Source organism: Prunus avium, chromosome 8, assembly GCF_965620075.1.
Source record: "Prunus avium chromosome 8, drPruAviu1.hap1.1, whole genome shotgun sequence".
In the NCBI taxonomy this organism is placed as follows: domain Eukaryota; kingdom Viridiplantae; phylum Streptophyta; class Magnoliopsida; order Rosales; family Rosaceae; genus Prunus; species Prunus avium.
Genome location: NC_142291.1, coordinates 36,375,216 through 36,394,861, shown reverse-complemented (window position 1 = coordinate 36,394,861; position 19,646 = coordinate 36,375,216). Strand labels below are relative to the sequence as shown.

General features: G+C 36.0%; 2 protein-coding genes and 1 non-coding gene across 5 annotated transcripts; 2 read left to right on the top strand and 1 right to left on the bottom strand.

The window, feature by feature from the left end:
• Positions 1–106: 106 nt before the first annotated feature.
• TRNAM-CAU (transfer RNA methionine (anticodon CAU)) lies at positions 107–191 on the bottom strand. The gene is given in 2 exon segments: positions 107–142; positions 154–191. It is a non-coding gene; the product is annotated as a tRNA-Met (tRNA).
• Positions 192–3,236: 3,045 nt separating this feature from the next.
• Positions 3,237–7,969, top strand: LOC110770672 (phosphoglycolate phosphatase). Of its 3 annotated transcripts, XM_088245019.1 has the most exons (10): positions 3,237–3,472; positions 3,620–3,709; positions 3,803–4,004; positions 4,420–4,746; positions 5,025–5,247; positions 5,686–5,829; positions 5,921–6,045; positions 6,693–6,897; positions 7,232–7,485; positions 7,612–7,969. In XM_088245019.1, exons 3-10 carry the CDS (start codon positions 3,895–3,897, stop codon positions 7,778–7,780), a joined length of 1,557 nt encoding a protein of 518 aa, XP_088101145.1. In that variant the 5' UTR covers positions 3,237–3,472; positions 3,620–3,709; positions 3,803–3,894; the 3' UTR covers positions 7,781–7,969. The 3 variants fall into 3 exon arrangements, with proteins under 3 accessions (XP_088101145.1, XP_021830563.1, XP_021830562.1); XM_021974871.2 differs by lacking the exon at positions 3,620–3,709 and having other exon boundaries at positions 4,423–4,746; XM_021974870.2 differs by lacking the exon at positions 3,620–3,709.
• A 5,243-nt stretch (positions 7,970–13,212) lies between these two features.
• Positions 13,213–14,220, top strand: CLE41 (CLAVATA3/ESR-RELATED 41). Its single transcript, XM_021974882.2, has one exon. The coding sequence runs from the start codon at positions 13,381–13,383 to the stop codon at positions 13,798–13,800; it is 420 nt and encodes a 139-aa protein (XP_021830574.1). The 5' UTR covers positions 13,213–13,380; the 3' UTR covers positions 13,801–14,220.
• Positions 14,221–19,646: the final 5,426 nt, after the last annotated feature.

Here is a 19,646-nt window from a genome sequence, read left to right as displayed (position 1 = left end):
CTAAACAGCTGAAATTTGAAAATTATATTGGTGGTGGTGATATTGGGAAGTTAGGCCTGGCCCAACCTAAGCCTTGAGGCTTTTATAAAAAAAACAAAAAATATTGTGGGGTGAGAGAGGCTCGAACTCTCGACCTCAGGATAACTCAGAAGCTATGAGACCTACGCGCTAGCCAACTGCGCCACCACCCCGTTGTTGCTTGTTCTGTTCATGTAGCCTTATTATACAAATCACAAGCGATGACTAGCCTCTATACCTAACCATTTGTTTTTTTGTGTTTTAAAACGTAGGATTTAGTCATTTTTTTAGTAATTCGAATATGGTAAAATTACAACACATAGTTGATTTAAAGTATCTATGAGTCTTATTTGGTAGTTTAGTTTTGTACTAAATTGGAATTGAGTTCAAATCAATTGTTATGAGTTTTTATTTTATTTTAATACAAGCGATAGTTTAAATTATTCTAAATTAATCTAGGGAGCTTATTTTCTCACTCCTCTTTTGTTCACTTACACTCTCTTTTTTGGAAATTGTATGTTCCCACTCATTTGTTGTCCACTTACACTACTTTGTATGCTTTACTTTTTCTTTTTCTTTTTTATAGAAAAAATGGTATTTCATTAAACCGAAAGGAACATTACACGGTAAGAACTAGCATGTTAACAACGGCCTCGTTAAAACCTTCATAGAGAAACAAAATCTCGGGGTAGAAAAGAGTACCACATATGATATTGACTAAACAGAAGAGTCAAACAACTTATACGAAACAAACCAACCTAAAATCCAACCACAAAACCCTTAAAACAACATCCCATCACTACATAGATACTATCAAAGACGTCCTCCTATGATATAGAAAAAGCATCATAGTTTTTCGTACAAAGTCAAAAACGTATTGTGGGCATCATAACAGATCCAACCAAACACCAACCGCCACCTCAAATTTTCTTGATGCAGAACCCCAGCTAACAAGCAAGGGAGACCAAAATTGGCCTCTTAGCCTGAAGAAAATTTCAAAGAAAGATCTTCATAGTGGGAGCATTCATCGGTTGCCAAGCCCATGAACGTTCCATAGGAGAATTATTAGGGAGATCTTGGAGACCCCTCGAGGTTGGTCTCCTCCGCCTTGTCAACAAAATCCTCGATACAAAAACTATGCTGGTAACTATGCTTACCAGAAAAATCCATGCCCCTAACAATCAGATGGCCAACACCAGTTTTCGCACGCTTCTGATCCCCTTGAGCAGAAGTGGCGGTGGCCATCTCCATAACATTAAGATGGAGACCCCTCACCAGCGACTGGCTCCTTGAGAACCCAGAAAGGAAGCCAATGCAGCCACCCCATAGAGAACAATAGAGCAAAAACAAAAAAAACAAAAGTTCGATAAAAAAAAAAAGAGCAAAAAAAAACGTCATACCCAATTCACCAAGAATAACCCAAAGAGGTAATCAAAGAAGACTGAGAGAGACGGCGCAGATAATGAGTAAAGAAAACTAGAGAAACCCTAAGCCTAGAGCTAGGCATATGGGACCGAAAACTGGCCAAACCGGTCAGTTTGGTTTGGTGTGGTTTTTTTTTTTTTTTTTTTGGCCAACAGTGCATGAATCGGACCGAACTGGCCTTCATGGTTCGGCGCCCGGTCCCCAATTTCAAAAATCGTCGATGAATCAGACTGAACCGGTTATGTTAAATTATATGTAATTAAATAATTACAATACACGTGGTTGATTTCTATTGGATTATGATTTTATGTTCTGTAGCCTAGTGTGGTTTTTTAAGAAAAAAAATAATATAAAACCTATATATTTAACTTATTTTCAATATTAGCCTAGTTAGTGGCAGTGTACAGATTACCTTATTTCCATTTTCAACATTTAAGTAAATGTCTTTGTCATTTTACTTTTATTTATTTTTATATTACTCCATTTACTTAAGTTTACAATGTAAATAAGGAAGTACCCCTCATTTGGATTCAAATAAAAATACTAGAAAATCAAATTCCAACCAAATCAAATTATGAAAAATCCTAATTAGTGCAAAATACGATTATGATGGCTCATTTAGTCAATATATACTTCATACTAAAATCCCATAAAATCAAGTTTTCTTATTTGATGTGTGGGGAATAAAAGTCGCCAAACATTATATTGAGAAAATGATTATTCCGAAAACCCATTTTTCATACTTAGTCAATATTTTTACATAAAACAATTTTTCATGTATGATATGAATGCATGAATGAACCTAAGGTCAATCTAGGTAAAAAGCTTTAGATGTTCAATCCACTATGGTGTTAAACCCTATTTAATTTATGTTAAAACTTATTGAAAATTAGTCTATGGAACTATGAACTAGCATTGTTTATATGATTTAATGTTTACTTTTATTTCTAGAAAGACTATAGAAATTGTAAGTGCCAAAAAAAATTATCATTAAATTTTAAGTTAATAACTTTAGATAGCCTACCCGTTGAAAAATTCCTAATTCCGCCCTTGGAATGACGGATGTAATTTGTAAATGGTGAATGATGCATATGGTTTACTTTGAAACTTTGGATGGATGTGAATGATGAATGATGCATATGTTTTAGTTTGAATTGAAAGGATTGATTGAATGAATGAATTTGAATATGTTGTGATGTGAATGGTGAATGAATTTCAAGCAAGTTTTGAATGAATGTTTGAGTTTTAATGAATTTAGAGTTTACATGTTTTCAACCAGGTTTTCACCAAACCAAACCAAACCAAATCGAACTAACCGGTTAACCAAGATGATCGGTTTCCCACCTCATTGGTTCGGCGCACGGTTTGAATTTTCTCCACACTGGAGTTCATGATTCGGCGCACGGTTTGACCTCAAAACCGAACCAAACCAAACCAAACCGAGCCCACCTCTACCTAAGCCTAGTCGTCAAGACTCTCCTCGCGTGGGAATACCATTTACAACAAAGTAAAAGCACTACAAGTTTTGTTTTTATTTTCTTTCGTAATATATTTTGTATGTAAAGAGTATATATGTTTTTTAATTTTTTTTAAAAACCTAGGATTTGGGTCGGATTCGGAATACCATTCCCCAACAGGTACGAGGAAGGGGCAGGAATGGGGAGTGGGAACGGGCATGGTATTGTTATATCCGACCCATAACGGCCCGTTGCCATCCCTACACTCACACCTGTCTGTTTCGAGCATTCCTTACTGTTATTCAATTTAATAAGTCAAAGGAAGAAAAGAAAGGAAAGTGTAAGGCATAGAAGCATTGACCAATCAGCGATGGAGTTTACATTTGTTTTGTTTTGGTCAGTTCCCTCAGAATTTGAGCCGTTAATAACTTAGTATTATATCCAATGACCATTGCTCCTCTCGTCTGTATTTGACATCATCTTCCTTTCTCATATTTCCCCATTGCTCAACTCTCAGATTCCCAAACCCTAACCCTAATTCTCGCATTGCTCTAGACTCTGCAAAGTTTGAGGTGTGGATTCGTTTGTTGTATTTCTATGCACTCAAATTGATTCTCATTTTCCATTATATGATATGTATGTATATAAAGATTCGGACTTGGGAGGTTGTGTAGCAGTTGAGATTGATTTTCTCTATTTTGTTACCTGAAAACAACCAGAGATGGAAGAACTACGTTGGCGCGCATTTTATTTTTCGTTTTTTTCCCCTCACTGTCCTGTAGATGCTTATATTACTGTTGAATTTGCTGGTAATTGCTAGCTGATTTATTAGTTACTGCATTATTGATTTTGAATTTTCTTTGGGAGATTGAAAAGTGATTATGTGTTAATGTTATCTGCAGAATTTGATGTGGTAGCTGGAAGTTTTCAAATTTACTCATTGGGTTGTTGATTGTTACAATGCGCTGATTGAGGGGCGAGAAATTTGTTGCTAATGGCAGAATATCTGGCTTCACCATTATGTATCAAAGTGCACGTACAGAGAAGTTTCATCAGAGAGAAAGGCTTCACAACCCGGAATTCACGTTTCAAGATAGTGCAAAGGTATAGTAGTTGCGTTTACTAGTTATGTTTTATAGTATTGTAATTTTTATTGTGTTACTTTGAAGATAAGGTTAGTGTGCCAAGCAAGAACAGAGTATGAGGCTAACACTGATCTTGATCATCAAGATAATCTCATACTACTTTATAAACATAAATTGTATGAAAGTTATGTCTTGCTAGTGAGTCGACACTACAGTTTAGCTGGGAATGGGGATTCTGACTTTGCACCTTACCTTGTATTGATTGTTGAGTAACTTAGATTTAGCCTGCAACTATTTTGGGGCTGATGATTTCTGTTAACATTTCCTAACGTCTACCAGAAAAGTATACAAATTGCGTCAAGGTCAATTGTGACTTAGCACTTAATGGTCATGTTTCATGTAATGATTCTCACCCTAAAACTATATTGCTAAAGTAGGAAGTATTCGTATGGAAGAGGCAAGACTGTTCTATTTCCAATGCGGAAAATGTGTGAGCTCACTGCTCCTGGCTTCTCAAATATGAAAGTTAATCCTTTTCCTGAGGAAGCTTCCTTGAAATGTACTTGCTTGAGGTCTTTGGTAGGCCCTGATGGTGCAATAGCCTCTGACTGGTTACCTGTTGTTGATCAAGTGCTTCTGACGGCAAGTGTATTTCTCACATATGTGGCTGGAGTAATTCCCTGTCACAACTCTAGTCCCACTTTTCGAAAGGAGATCTCCAATGACAATGTGGATCCTGCAACCTCAACCGCTTCTGGTAGGTAAGGGTAAGCATGTCAAAGTTTTGAAGGTTTCAGTCTCTGTCCATTTAAAATTATTTATGGGAAAGTTACGCAAGTGCTCTTGGGGATTTAACCCTAGAACTCACACTCCAACCTAATTCTCAAAGGAGGAAGTGTCATCAAGCCCAAAGCTATTGGCATTAAGTCTATTTCTTCTAAATGGATGGTTTTTCTTGTTTAAAAATAAGTGTGCAATGCTTCTGGTTTTTTTTTTTCGTTCACTTTAATTAGTTGAGATGTATTTTCTCTAATTGCAGTGGAACAAAGAACGATGACCCAGAAAATTCAGGTTATGCCTTGGATGCAGTTAAAAGGAAACTTTTGGATTCACTCCAGGCTTTTGAACTTGGGAATAATATGGGAAACAGGGTCCTTCAACATGAAGGATACACTGCAAAGCGACCTTTAAGTTTGAATGCTGTTGCTGATGGTCCAAGATTAAGATTGCTCTGGGCATCGTTTCTGCGAATTGAGGAAGAGGTCAGCACTGCCTCCTTTGTCCTGATTTGCTATATTTTGTTTTTCCCCTGTCTTTTCTAAGAGAGTTAAAGCATTCACTTAATTGAACAAACACTGTTTCAGTTTTGAAAGTGGCAATTAGGAAAAAGTATCATCTTTTCTATCTCCTCATTGTACTTGCAAGATGGATAATAAATCTTTCCTTTATAATAATTGATTGATAAGAGGTTATGCTAGATTCCATTATATATTTTATTTGCATTTGATCTAAGTCAATCAGATACTTCTATGAAGAAATTTTCTTTATATTTTTACAAGAAATGCTTTCATAAAGGAGCTATTTTCATACATGTCCCCATTGGATGCTGATCACAAACAGATTAGAATTAAATAGTTATTTGAGTTGAATGAACTATATTTCAAAGTTCTGATAGTAATTCTCTCAAATTTGTTTTATAGGTGATTAATATCTCAAAATCTGGAATTTCTAACTTGGATGACTGCTTGGCGGATTTTTCTGATGTTATACGAAAGTCTTGTCAGCCTGTATGCACGAGCTGGTTAGAAACAGAGCTTGATCTTTTAAACAGCAAGCCTAACAAGGTATTTTGGATAGTAAAGGTTTCCTTCTATATTTTTTCTGCAACTTACACAGTTAGATAAATTCTCTTATTCTGCTATGCATTCTGGTCAGGCACTTGCTTTGCTTATGGATGGAAAGTTAAAAGGAGACAACATTGTATTACAGAACATCAGGAATGCAGGAAAGGAAGACCTTTATGCAGAACTAATGTGCTTCCTTAGTTTTGGTTCTCTCAGGTAATCAGTATGATTGTCTATTATCTTGGCTCTGTTTCTTGAGAAGTGGTCAACTAATCATCAGGCTTTAGCATGCTTAAATTCTTGTCTTGGTAGCTCATAATTCTTCTGCAAAATAGGTTCTTCAGCTTTTCAAAATGTTATTTTCTTAGCGTCAATGGAAACAAGCACTTACAATTTACTAGTTTTAGCTTATTTGAATACAGAAGTTTGGGATTTGAAGTACATGGTACATAATATGGTTTCAAGAAACACATTCCTGTAAGCAATTCCCATCAAAAGGATAGACTCACTGGGAGTTGAAACTTGTTAGTAATGAAGGTCGATTATTTTCCAACTTTAGTAATGGAATGAGGTAAAATCGTTGTTAAACTTAGATATTACCATAATTAGGGGTCAACTATACTATAATTAATTTCATCATGTGCTATGATTACCATGATGGTACTTATTGGTGATGAAGGGTTAATGATTTTCGCATATTTGTGATGTATATCATGTAGTTTCATAATAAATTAAGCTTGTTAAGTACATTTTCTTTCACATTCTACATTAGCCTCACAGATTTCTCATACATTTATTTTGTAATTTGTTTGCAAATTTTTTTTTTTTTTTGGGACACTATTGTATCTTACTTGTCTCAACAGGGATGGTTGCTGTTATGACGGTAACCTGTTTATGAAGCACGGAGTTTCCATACTGGAAGATCTGGTGATAAGTTTAGCAGATGGGATAGTAAGCATATATTTGGAGCTTATTTCTGTTGACAGCAATTTCTCAGATGAATTGGATAGCCTGTCTTTGACATTGTGTACTTTGTCAACACGAGCACTTCAAAGATTACGAAATGAGGTACAAGTTGACAATTTCTTAAGCATACCAGCATATTGCTTTGATGTTTTTCTTAATTTTTTTCCCATTTTGATTTACACTCTCTCACTTCCACCTGCTCACCCAATTTTTAATAGGCAGAGATGGACTGTTGAGTTTGTATGCAATTTCAAGGCATCATATTTTTGTCTAAATGTCATATGGTCAATTTGTGTCTAGACTTCTTGAATGCCTTTGTGGTGTGGATGTGGTTGTATGTAGTTGGTTTGATATATTGTATTATAGTTCAATTTGATGTTTGGACTTTTGGAAGAAAAAACACCAAATTTTTCACAAGATATGCCCTTTTTATCAGGTGGCTTTGTACCAATGGTTGTATCAAAATATGGAAGCAATTGCATCAATGTATGAGGATCGATTTGACTTGTGGACATTTCAGAGCCAACCCATTGAGGAATTAGACAATAGCTGGTCTGAAAATTATAATTGGTGGAAATGGCTTACCCAGAAAAAATCTGGCACTGCGCTGTCAAGATTACATCAGGTTGTGATAGGCCAGTTCTCTATGCCTGTAAAACGAACAAAGGAATTAAGGGCCCTAACAGGGTGGTATGCTCTTTCCCTACCCCTCACATTTTTCTCATCTTTCCAAATAACTTTGGCCATCACCTTGTTGCCTGATTTAATCTTGACATAATTGAATATGGATGAGTTGTTTTGTTATGTCTGTTGCAGGAGGTATTACTTCAGCCTATTCCTCGAGTTATCTGATATTAGCATGCCGTTGATTAGAGCAGTTATTGACAAAGTCAGCAAGGCTCTCTCGTTTTTTCTAGTTAGCTTGATTGGGAGGTCATTAGGACTCATCTATACTGGAATTAGGCAGTCTCTACGTTGGAAGTGATAGACGGGTATTTGTTTTCATTCTTTATTTCAGTTTGCCTTTTTTTATATGGCAGAGTTGGTTTTAGAAGAATGTAAATTACAATCTGTCAGCTTGAAATGTTCATTTTTGTTTTGGGCCAGTTGAGGCACCCCCTTTACCCATTGGTTAACATTCTGAGCAACGCAATGAATTTGAATTTAGCATAAATCTTGGTACCACTCTGTTCCACATTGTGCAAACTATATTACAGATGCTAGCCTTGCATGAATGTAGAACTGCTTTTGGGCTGTCAGTACATCTTTTATGTATAAATCTCTCTCTGTGTTTGTGTGGATCTCATAAGTCCGTTAGAAGTTCTCTTTCGATCTACAAGCAAACGACAATATAATTGAGAGCTACCACTTTTCGATCTCAGTATCTCGTGAAATTTCTCCCCACCATCATAGGAAACAAACAGGATGCAGTCACCAGTTTTTGGTTGAGTTTACTCTCTGTTTAGCTAATGAAGTTCTGTCAGCTTTTACTAGATAAGTTAGCCCATACTTTTTGCCTATACATTTTGGTGAAAGAAATGTGTGTTCCAAATAAAGTTGTTGCCTTGGTCACTGCAGCTGTTTGGTGAATGCAGATATCCATATATGTCATAAAAGATTTATGTCCAAACTCTGCGTGTGATTTATATCCCTTGATGTTCATGAAGAAAATGGTGGGAACATGAATGTGAGAAAATGACTGGCACATAAATGACATTACTTTTCAGAAGATCACAAAAGCAAAAGTTTCGTTTGAGAAGATAATCTTTGTGCCCTACCATCTTTACACCGTATTCTTTTTTGGGCTAAGAAACTTCTTATTATACACTAATCAATTCATTGTGTCCACACCTTTCTATAAAGCAGGGTCTCCCACTTTGAGCCTTTAACTTTTAACTGACCTAATTATGACGAAGAACATTATTGAGAAAATTGGCTAGTTATGGCCAAATAAGGCTTACCCACATCAATGGAACAACTCAATCCGTCACACAGCCATGCAATTGTTGGCTTGAGCTGTAATACCGTCAGTCATGCGTGGGCGTATGGCGATATTTCAATGCGACCCTTACATCAAAAGCTAATATTGTGGGACTCGGACATATCAAAGGCTGAGATACTGTGATGCACCCATGCGCGGCTTACAGTAGCATTTTTCTTGTCGGACCAAATATACATAATCTGGCCACATTCATTGAGAAAACCCAGGTTGACAAGATAGGCAGAGAAAATAAGAACACAACACAACAAAGGAGGATGAGAAAAAAAAGCATGATGAAAGGGTGGAGGAAGCATCACCATCCAAGAAAAACAGTACGAAATTAGAAAACCTCATGAATTTGTGCAATATTTCTTAATCATAGAAATGGAATAGAGCAATGCCTTTTTATGAGCTATGATTGGACAATTATAAGAAGAAAACGTTGGTTATTATTATTGTGTGTTTTGTGGACCACACTGCTTTTGGCTACTTGAAATGCGTAGTTGCCTGGTGAAAAGAACCTTACATGAGACTAGTCGGGCAATTTGGAACTGTACCCATTTGATGTTCATCAATAATAAAGAAGAGGACCAAAAATTCTCAAATTTGTATAGGCAAAAGAAAAAGAAAAAACAAAAAAACCAAGAGGGGAACAAGAAAAGCACTCCCCCAACTTCAGCATTAGAACTTTTGGCTTCTTATATCTACTTTTCCATTTTTTTTCTTATTTAATTCTTTGTTTTTTTAATGGCATTTAATTCTTTGTTTAATTGATAAATTGCTTCACCACTAGAGCTAAGCAAAGAGAGATTTTTCAAACACCTTTAAGTATTTTTTATTTTTTATTTACATTAAAGATATAAAAAGATTACCCATCAATCAACAAGACAAAATAAGTATAATACTCAGATACTGAATTTAATTATAATTAAATCTGCATGGAGACGTGCATTGCAATAACGGCCACCATATCACATTTTCTTCTTCTTCTTCTTCTTCCAGATCTGACCAATCTTCTTTGCTATGAGATTTGACTATAATTGTTTGACTGTGAATCCAAAAGTTAAAGGCATCATCATATATATAAGGCTGGAAGGAAACTGAATCAAAAGGCAGCAATTTAGCTAGCTAGCCACTCAGCACAGAAAAATACAAAGTAAACAATCAGCCAGTGCCACACATAATCTATTACTTTTTTTAACTAAAGTTATATATAGAAAAGGGGTAGCCCCATGCCTAGAATTGTCAAATATTGCATCTATTAATTCTACACTTGGGAACTGTTTGGGAAGCAGAAAGTGTTATTTAATAGCTTCTGCCCTCAAAGTTGAATTGACCAAACACTGTTTGTTTAACTGATGACCAAACTTCTTTTGTTTCCATTGGGAGGAAAGAAAACTCTAGTGGGTTTCGATTCTGGGTGCTAAGCGGGGGGAAGGGAGAGGGCCATAACCATTGTCGTAACCTTATTCGACCTGATGACCAAACTTTAAAAATACTTGAAAATGCACCAAAAAACCACACCAGCAATTATATATATTTTTGTTTCAGCCAAGCTTCTCAAATGTAAGCTCCAAAATGCAGACTAGGGTTCGCAAAAAATTATAACAAAAGTTCACTTGCCTTGATTTCCATGTAGATAAGTTTGGTGATTGACTTGAAATTGGAGAAGACAAATCGGGGTCAATTATTTCATCTTGGTTTTCATTGCATAATTATTTTATTATATTAAACAATCAAACTTCGATACAACCAGTCAAGTGGCCCAAAACTGAGCAGACAAAAGAAGTGATGAAAAGCTCGAGAGACATGGTGGGGGTAGGGTTCTGTTTTCTGACATTAGACGCAACCCTTTGCTAATCTGACTAAATAGATGACCTTACAATGGGTTTTATATAGTGGAATACAGCTCATTAAATAAGTAACAAGCTAAGACAAATGTGACTTAATAATATCCTGAGTAAATTCATATATTCCACACAGAATTAATGTTCATAATGTAAGTGGGAAAAGAATAAAAAGAAATTAATATATGCTCTTTAAAGTGTGATGCTTTACACCAAAGAGTGGTTATCTTGGACATTCCCTTCCCACCAGTAGAAAATGGGAATTTATTTGACTGTTTTTAATTAGCGGAGGAAATTAAATAAGTATCAGATACACAAAGGCTGTGGAAAGTATTCAAATCGTGCAGACTATAAACACATATTCTAACATTGCTTTAGCATGTGATTTCTTTGGTCACATCCATAAAATACATCAGTCATTCACACACACGCACGATTATAGATATATAAATATTTGTAAGTTATATGTAGAGCTTAATACAAAACTCTTTTCTCGACAATAGGTATGACTTTGCTACTATAAAGGAAGAACAAATTGTGATTAAGCATATCCATAATTCCTGGGATTGGTCGGTTTATTTTTTAGAACATGACTTGGCTCCTCAAAATTGAGGAAGAGCGCATGCTCACAACAAATGAGATTTTCACACATGTATTTTACCTTTGACAAAAACCTATGATAAAGATAAAGACAACCCACAAAAGGATATTAGATTAGGGTTGAGAGCTTACCTAAATTTGTTGACATTTCGAGCAACAATAGTGTGAGTGTTGGATTTGTGCTATATACCCTTACAGTGAAACGACCTAACCTAAAGAAAAGATACACTATATTATTATATATAGATTATAGAGAGGCTGTCTTGTCTTTGTCTCTGTCCGTTTGAGAGATATTGAAAATCAATTTTATATTTTTTTCGCAGATTTATTGTTGTTAACTTACATCACCTGAACACTAAAATAATAAAATTTTTAAGGTCCACCCTATTGACTTCTGGGTTTTGGTCCCCGATGTCATGGAACCATTCACATCAAATGGGCTGTTGATGTTTGTTTTGAACGTAGACTTTGCCCCAAATGAAATTAGAAGTGCTTTTTCTCGGAGAATTTAATGTGTTATATATATCTTATTGTTCTTCTTGCCAAACAAGGAAAAGGGTTATATTCTTTCTCTAAATTATGAAGCAATTATATGTGCTGGTTTTGTTTAAGAAATATATAGGAACCAGCGGTGATGAAACTTGACCTTTGAATTGATAAAGGTGGGTGGGTGGAAGGTTTTTATCGACAGGGTTCAATCAACCCTTTGTTGGTGCCACATTATGATTTTTTTGAAAAGTCGCTTTTGTCATTTCTGTTAGATGGGCTGGCTAAGCTTCTTTACCCTCCTTGATTTCCGTTAACATGCATACATACATGGTTACTTGAAAAGAAAGAAGAAGAAAAAAAAAGAAAATACAAAAATCTACATGCACAGGAGAAGAGAAGAAGAAGAAGATCTTCCCATTCATCATTGTGTCTTACTGGATCACAACAAAAAGAAAAACCCTAATCAAATTTAAAAGTAACTACTCCACCATAGTTGGAAACAAAATAGCTAGCTAAATTAGTCAAACGAATCAACCCATCTCACGAATTACTCAATCAAATCCCTCAAATCTCTCTTCAACACCAAGAAAGTTTCAAGAAATAAGTTTTTTTTTTTCTGTGGCTAAAATCTGGTTGCTTCTAATTTCATGGAGCAGTACGGCCATGGAAGCAATATTCAAAAGCCAGATATATGTACATGATATGTATTATGTACATACATATATTATACACATGGTTATATGTATGTAGAGAAATAGTATATTACCAACATAACCTTAACGTACCATCCCTCTCTTGACCATGTAACCGAGGTAGTGGGGACCCATGCATCACCCATCATGGGAGACATACATGCCCCTTTGGCCTCTCTCTCTCTCTCTCTCTCTCTCTCTCTCTCTCTCTCTCTCTCTCTCTCTCTCTCTCTCTCTCTCTCTCTCTCTCTCTCTCTCTCTCCATGATGATATAATAATAATAATATATAATACATATAATATACATATGTATATGTGTATATATGACTCATGAAAGAAGCAGTACCAGTATATGATAGAGAATACGATGCTTTGCTTTTTTTCCTAATCTGTTTCCACACCATAATTTTGCTTCATATACGGTGATCGTGTGCAAAGAAATATTCGAGTGTGCAAGTCACGCAAGAAAGGAAAGGAGTGAATGAATTCTTCCTGTGAAAAGAAAAAAATTATGCAAAGAACAAAATCCGTATATTTTTCCTTTCTTAGGGTTCACCAAGTCAAAGAAAGATTTCTTGAGGAACCGGCCAAAGAAGAAAAAGACACCACCTCCCCCTCCTCTCTCTCCTCTCTCTTCTCTTTCTCTGTGGTGCATTGCCTTTTTCCTTTCGATATTTGACTAAACTGTCCTTGGTTCATCAAATTGAAGAAGGGTGTTTTGGTAAATTCACTAACCCAATTCCAAGACGTGCCTCAGTCCCCCTTTCACTTTGGTTACTCTCTCATATATACAAATGTATATGTGGGATTTCAAAACCTACTTTACATTATTCCCTTTTGCTGAAGCTTCTCTTCCTCTTTCTCTCCTTGTCCCTCTCTCTCTCTCTTTGATAATCATAACTTTCTCTGTCTCTGTCTCTGTCTCTCTCTCTCACTATCTCTCCTCCCTTCTTAGCTATAGCCTTGGTGCTGGTTCATGGATATTGAACCCTTGTGGGCTCTTGGGGGGTGGTTTCTTCTTCCAAATTGCATGGCAGCTGCACCTAAAACATCACCATCATCTTCATCACCATCCGTCTCTGAATTCCACACCAAATTAAACCCTAGCTTGCTTCTCTTTCTTTCCCTTGTATTTTTCATCTTTCTTCTTCTTGTTAGTCCCATATCAAACCCCACAACCACAAGCCCTTCATCAATGGCCTCCTCCTCCTCCTCCAAAAGGCTTCTCTTGGAGCCCTCAAAACCTGCCATGTCCACCACAAATTTACACCCAAAGAACACCCAAAACTCACGCACTTCTGCTACTTCTTCGACTTCTTCGACTGCGAGGGCTAGAAGAGAGTTCGGAGCTGAAGCTCATGAAGTTCCTAGCGGACCAAACCCCATATCAAACTAGCAAGCTAGCAGAGATGGAGAGAGGCAGAGATGATATGGGTCGTAACGGCAATAGTTATTATGGTTTGTCATCTTTGTGGTTATTGTTTGAGTTCTCCTTAAAACTGCTTTGTCCTCAGTGATAAGAGGTTTGTTGTCTTTAATTGTTGTTATCGTCATCCTATTAATTAGCATTTACCTTCTTCTTTTTTCTTTTTCTTTTTTCATTTTTTGTTTTTGGGGCTAGAAATGTATAGCAAGAGACACTTTAAAATTATTAATATTTCATATATGTTTATGTAATATAGATGATGATGGAGCATGGTATGGTTTTGGGTTGGTATAGAGATCTCATGGATTATAAATGGGATTATTGTTAATTTGTTTCTTCTAATTATATAATTATATATTTTTAATAAAAATGCTCTGTGTGTGTTTGTGATTGGTTTTTGTTCATGTAGTATAATAATGGTCCACAACAACTCTGTGAACTTTCTGATGAACTTACATATTACAAGTTCAATTTCAAGAAAGAAATGCATATATTTACATAATTAATCAGAAAATAGAAAAGTAGTATATGTGGGTTGAATGTTGCATGGGATGGTGCTTCTTTAAATTGTACTGGCTTAGGCAGCTGGGGTTTCAAAATCAAAGCTGAGAAAGATAAAAAGAAAAGAAAAGTGGGCAGATAATAACAAGGGAAATCTAAGGCCGGCAGAAAAATTTGGTTGCAAAGCAATACTGAAATGGGTGTCAGATCTGAAACACAGTGGCGGAAGCAAGGGAGAGGCAGGACCTTTTGTTTTGGCTGAAAAATGAAATTATTTGATCAAATAGCTTTTTGGTCTTTGGCTTTTGTCTTCTCAAACACAAAATCCGAGAAAGCTGATTGATTCCAACCAAGCAAACAACAAATTAAAGTCATAAATGATTTTGATGATGATAACAGTATCATTGCCTATTACTGCTGGATAAGCTACTGCTCCCAATCATGGGCTTTATCATGGTGCTTTTTGAAAATCTATATACAAAATTATTTCCCAATATATATATAATGTATTTTTGTTAAGCAAAATCTCAAATGCAATCTATACAGTTTTGTGGACTGAAAGTGAGAGGTCATAACACCTGTTTTATTCATAGTAATATTGCACTGAGGCTACAACTTTATAATTTCTATTTCTTTATTATTTTTTTCAAAATCACTTTTTGCAGCATCTAGTTCTGCATTGTCATTTCATTTTCACATCTGTGTGGAGGCAAATTACAACTCTTGCAGCATTCACACAAAAAAAATATGGCAACCCAAAATGCATTACATCACCACAAACAAAACCCAAAAGGTCAATTTCTGTGATGAACTTCATTATCATCATAAAATTCTATCTTCCCAGATCAAAATGACCTAAACGCATGCATGCTTGGCCAATTGACTCATGAAAATAAAAGCCTAAGGCAAGCCAGATGAGAAAAGGCAGATTTGAATTTATGCTTTCTCAAAATTACACACCTGAGACTCTATACGCATTTGCTGACATAGATTTCCAATCAATAAAGAAAAGGCCAATTCTAAATTGAAAATAAAAAATAAAACCAATAAAGCAGCTGCAGTTCTAAGCTAAAAACTGACACAAAAATCATTTAAGAATGATTGGCCATTGTTTTCATGGAAGAGACAGAGCTTAGAAAATGCATGACAAGGATGTTTCAAATTTCCAGCATACATCAAGTTTATGCAAGCCGTTTGAACTTTAAAATAAATTTTTCTTCACCCAGTTTCTTTCTTGAAAAAGGTAAATAAATAGTAACTTTCGCTTTAATCTCAGTCAAAGACAGAAAAAAGTGACCTGTCACATAGTTAAATAATTGCATGCTTAACCGTTTCACGATAAAAAGGTGGGAATTGGGAACACTTTTAATTTATTTATTTTAAATATAATTTATCGTGACTTATTATTATTATTTTTTACAAAGGCGATATTCTAAACTATTCTAATATACAGAAAGAAGGTTTAAATTCAAGTGCAATGGAGCAGGTGGGCACATTGCCTTTACCAACTGGCTTAACCTACATTTACTATCCAAACTTCTTCATTATCTTGCAAAAGAAGAATACCTTTTTTTTTTTGGGTGATAAAAGGGAAGATTTCATAATAATCTTTGGGCCTGGCCCAATAAGGAAACTTAAATAAATCTCTAGGCCCAAGATGAAAAAGGCACAAGCGGCCCAATCCAATGCCTAAAACCATTCCTTCCAACGCTAAACCCTAAGCCCAAAATGAAGGGTGCCCTAGCAATATTGAAATTTGTGGCCTACTTCCATTAGTTTATACTTTATAGTCAACATATCCAAAGCATATATTAAAAAGATAGAAATTTCACAGTAAATCAATTTGAGAGTTCAATTTTTTTCTTATTCTTTTTTCGTGAGAATATTTGCCTTTGATCAACCTCATTCTCTCAAGTGCTACTAAATTATGTTACTGCACACATTATTTGTCGTAGAGAATTGCATGCTGAGTTGGAGTGGTCTTGGTAATTGCTTCACTTTTCAAACAGCACTTTACATGAAGAATACTATCACATCTCTTACTACTATACTCATAAAACTTTGTTTGAAATTGTTGTTCTCGTATGACATGACTGTTCTGAACGAACGCGTTCAACAAAGTTGTCACGAATTTCCATGACAACTGTCACCCATAATTTCTGAGATATTACCGGATTTGCGAGGATTTGTCTCCATCATTATCTTGGAGCTGTCACTTAAGATTTGTGAGGGCCGCGTGGAGTTTGTGCGAGTATTAATAAAAAAATTATTATTAAAAAAAATCATACTTTAAAAATTCTACTTCTTTAAAAAACAGCTTGTAGAAACATTATAAATATCAAATGGTGTAGTATATAATCACAAAGTTGTTTGTAGCATGGTGGATAAGGTGTTAGAAGGGAATGAAAGTGGCAGTGGTTTGACACCCCTTGTGTTTGTGTTGAAGACTCCATTTCCTTTAATTTTTTACATGGTTGACAGGTATTACACAGCTTGACATGACCCGTTTAATAAGAAGGTTTAACATGTATTTTAGCGGGTTGGCGTGTTGACCCGAAACCCATCCATTTAATAAACGGATCATAACGGGTTGACTAGAAAATTACTCAATTATTAATCGTGCGGGTTTGGGTTGTGTTTTTTCCTTGCGGGTTTTGAGTGGTGTAACGAGTCGTATCAAAAATTGCCACCCCTAGCCCGGATATTACGTGCGGGTTTCTCTTTTTTCCTCAAGCCTGGAGCAGAAATTACAGAGACATGTCTCGCACAAACCCCAAGAGGCACCCGCAAATTAGGTAGAAATTATGGAGACTCGTCTCATTCAGAAAGCGAGAAATTACGGGTGTAGAGCTCGAGGAACGCGGGAAAACATCATAAACGAGTGTCATTAATGGACGTCTATAAAAGAAAACAAGGGGAGAAAAAAATCACAACTCAGAAAACAAAAACCTAACCCTGCCAATTTTTTTTCCTTCCCATTTCTCTCGATCTAAGGTTATACTATTTCTTTTAAAAAATTAGGGAAGAAAGAGTATAAACGCCTGGCTATACTATTTCCTTTTAAAAAATTAGGAAAAAAATCCGCGTATGGCCGCATGGCTACATTATTTACTTTTTAAAAAAATTAAGAAAAAAGACCCTTCTAGTTGCATTAGTTTATACTTTATAGATACTAGCCCCTCTGCACGTGCATTAGTTTTAAATTTATTTTAGAATTAAAAAAGATAATGGGTAGTTGTGTTCCATAAAAATAGGATTCATTATCTGATTTTTCATTTAATTTAATTTAATTTTAACATGAAAAGTGTGAATTTACCATATTAACCTCATTTAATTAATAATTTCGATTCTTAATGTTTACATTAACTAAGGGCATTTTCTAGTATTTTGGATGTTTTACCATTCTCTGCCTTTTGCTTCATATATATATATATATTAGTTTGATATACGTGTTTTATTCGGCAAAATTTTGGCCAAATACAACTTAAAAGTTCGGCCACTATATAATATTTCAATTAAATAATTTATTTAAAGTTTTTAATATATTTTATTTGTATTCAATAATATGTGAGAATTATGTGTATAATATGTGAATTTTGTGTGTATTATCGAAAAGTTCGTAAGAAATAAGTGCTATACTATTTATGTTCAAAAAATTAGGAAAAACCGAATCTAGCCGAGCGGCTATACTATTTCTTTTAAAAAAATTAGGAAAAACCTAGTATAGCCAGACGGCGATACTACTTCTTTTCAAAAAGCGTTATTCGCAGCAATGGTCCCTCAACTATACCCGTAGTTACACTTTGGTCCACCAATTCAATTATTAGTTGCAGGGGTCACTCAACTAGGTGCTACGTTGCACCAGTAGTCCCTCCGTCAAACTCTGTTAAATTTTCTGTCAAAAATGAGGGTAAATTCGGAACAGCTTTTCTTTTTAGCATATCACCTGCATATCACCTTTTCTTTTTAGCACAGAAACTAAAGAACTCTGCAAGAACAGCTTTTTCATCAAAAACCCACTCGATTGTGAGTCCATTCCCATCCCCCAACTCCATCAATTGTTGGGTTGCAACTTCAGCCAACGTATCCAAGGAAGAAGAAGAAGAAGATTATGATGATGAAAAAACCCTTTTGTTTTGCTTGACCATGGCCTTCTAAGGAATCAAACACCCATCAAATCCATATCCACGAAGTGGGTTGCAGCAACAATTTCTCAGAGCCATGGCCATGGCCTTCTTAACATCATCTTTCTTCCAATTTTTGACGATAACAAAAACCTCAGAGAGAAGATTCAACGAATTTGAATCATGCCCAAATTGAAAATCACCCTTCATTCCCATAACCAAAATGCAAAAACAGAACTTTCACCTAAAAGATTAAGAACACAGAAATAAACCCAACTCGATCTGTGCAGTAAAAGCCTTTGGCACTTCCAGACCCAATTCTCACTCTCTCGACGACTCTCGCTTCGCACCAAAACAAACGCTCGCAAGCCAAGGTAGCGTTTCACCACTTCTCGTCCGTTTGGTTAGAGAGAAAAGAAGAGAAAATCAAAGCTGCGAAAGTTCGATCCATGGCCCATCTTCTTCAAGCGTGAGTGGAGGAGGAAGGTGTGGGTTGAGCCAATTCGGCCTTGCCCCATGCCGCGACGATCATCTCGTCCTCGATCCATGTACATAGGCCGGTTATAATCTTTTGGTGGTGAAGAATCCAACCGATCGAACTTGGTTCTTCCTCTATGGTTGTCTGAGTAATCCAATCGATCTCTTCGCATTTGATGGTCAGGAAACCTGCCTTCATGCCTTGGAGGTGGCATCCCAGCGCCAAAATCTCTAGGGCCATCTCTAGCCCAGCCACGAGGTGGAGACCTATAGCCACCATTCAAGCTCCTTCCAAGTGGAGGATCAACTGGAGGACCAGGGAAGCATCTAGGAGGACCACTGGGAGGAAGGGGAGGATTGTTGAGGAAAGGGAGGGTTGTGGATGAATTTCCGAATTTACCCTCATTTTTAACGAAAAAAGTCACAAACTTGACGGAAGGACTACTGGTGCAACATAGCACCTAGTTGAGTGACCACTGCAACTAATAATTGAATTGGTGGACCAAAGTGTAACTACGGGTATAGTTGAGGAACCATTGCTACGAATAACCCTTTCAAAAAATTAGGGAAAACCAAGTCTAGCCGACTGGCTATACTATTTCTTTTTAAAAAGAAAATAGGAAAAACAGAGGGCGGCTATACTATTTCTTAAAAAAAAGAAGGTAAAACCAAGTATAGCCCCATGGCTATATTTTTTATTTTCAAATAAAATAG

What these genes read in the sequence shown, in the direction of transcription:
- CLE41 (XM_021974882.2), top strand. Translation starts at nt 13,381, where the DNA reads ATGGATATTGAACCCTTGTGGGCTCTTGGGGGGTGGTTTCTTCTTCCA.
- LOC110770672 (XM_021974870.2), top strand. Translation starts at nt 3,895, where the DNA reads ATGGCAGAATATCTGGCTTCACCATTATGTATCAAAGTGCACGTACAG. An exon ending in ACCTCAACCGCTTCTGGTAG is followed by an intron (nt 4,747 to 5,024) that starts GTAAGGGTAAGC and finishes CTCTAATTGCAG; the next exon opens with TGGAACAAAGAACGATGACC. An exon ending in TTAAGGGCCCTAACAGGGTG is followed by an intron (nt 7,486 to 7,611) that starts GTATGCTCTTTC and finishes TGTCTGTTGCAG; the next exon opens with GAGGTATTACTTCAGCCTAT.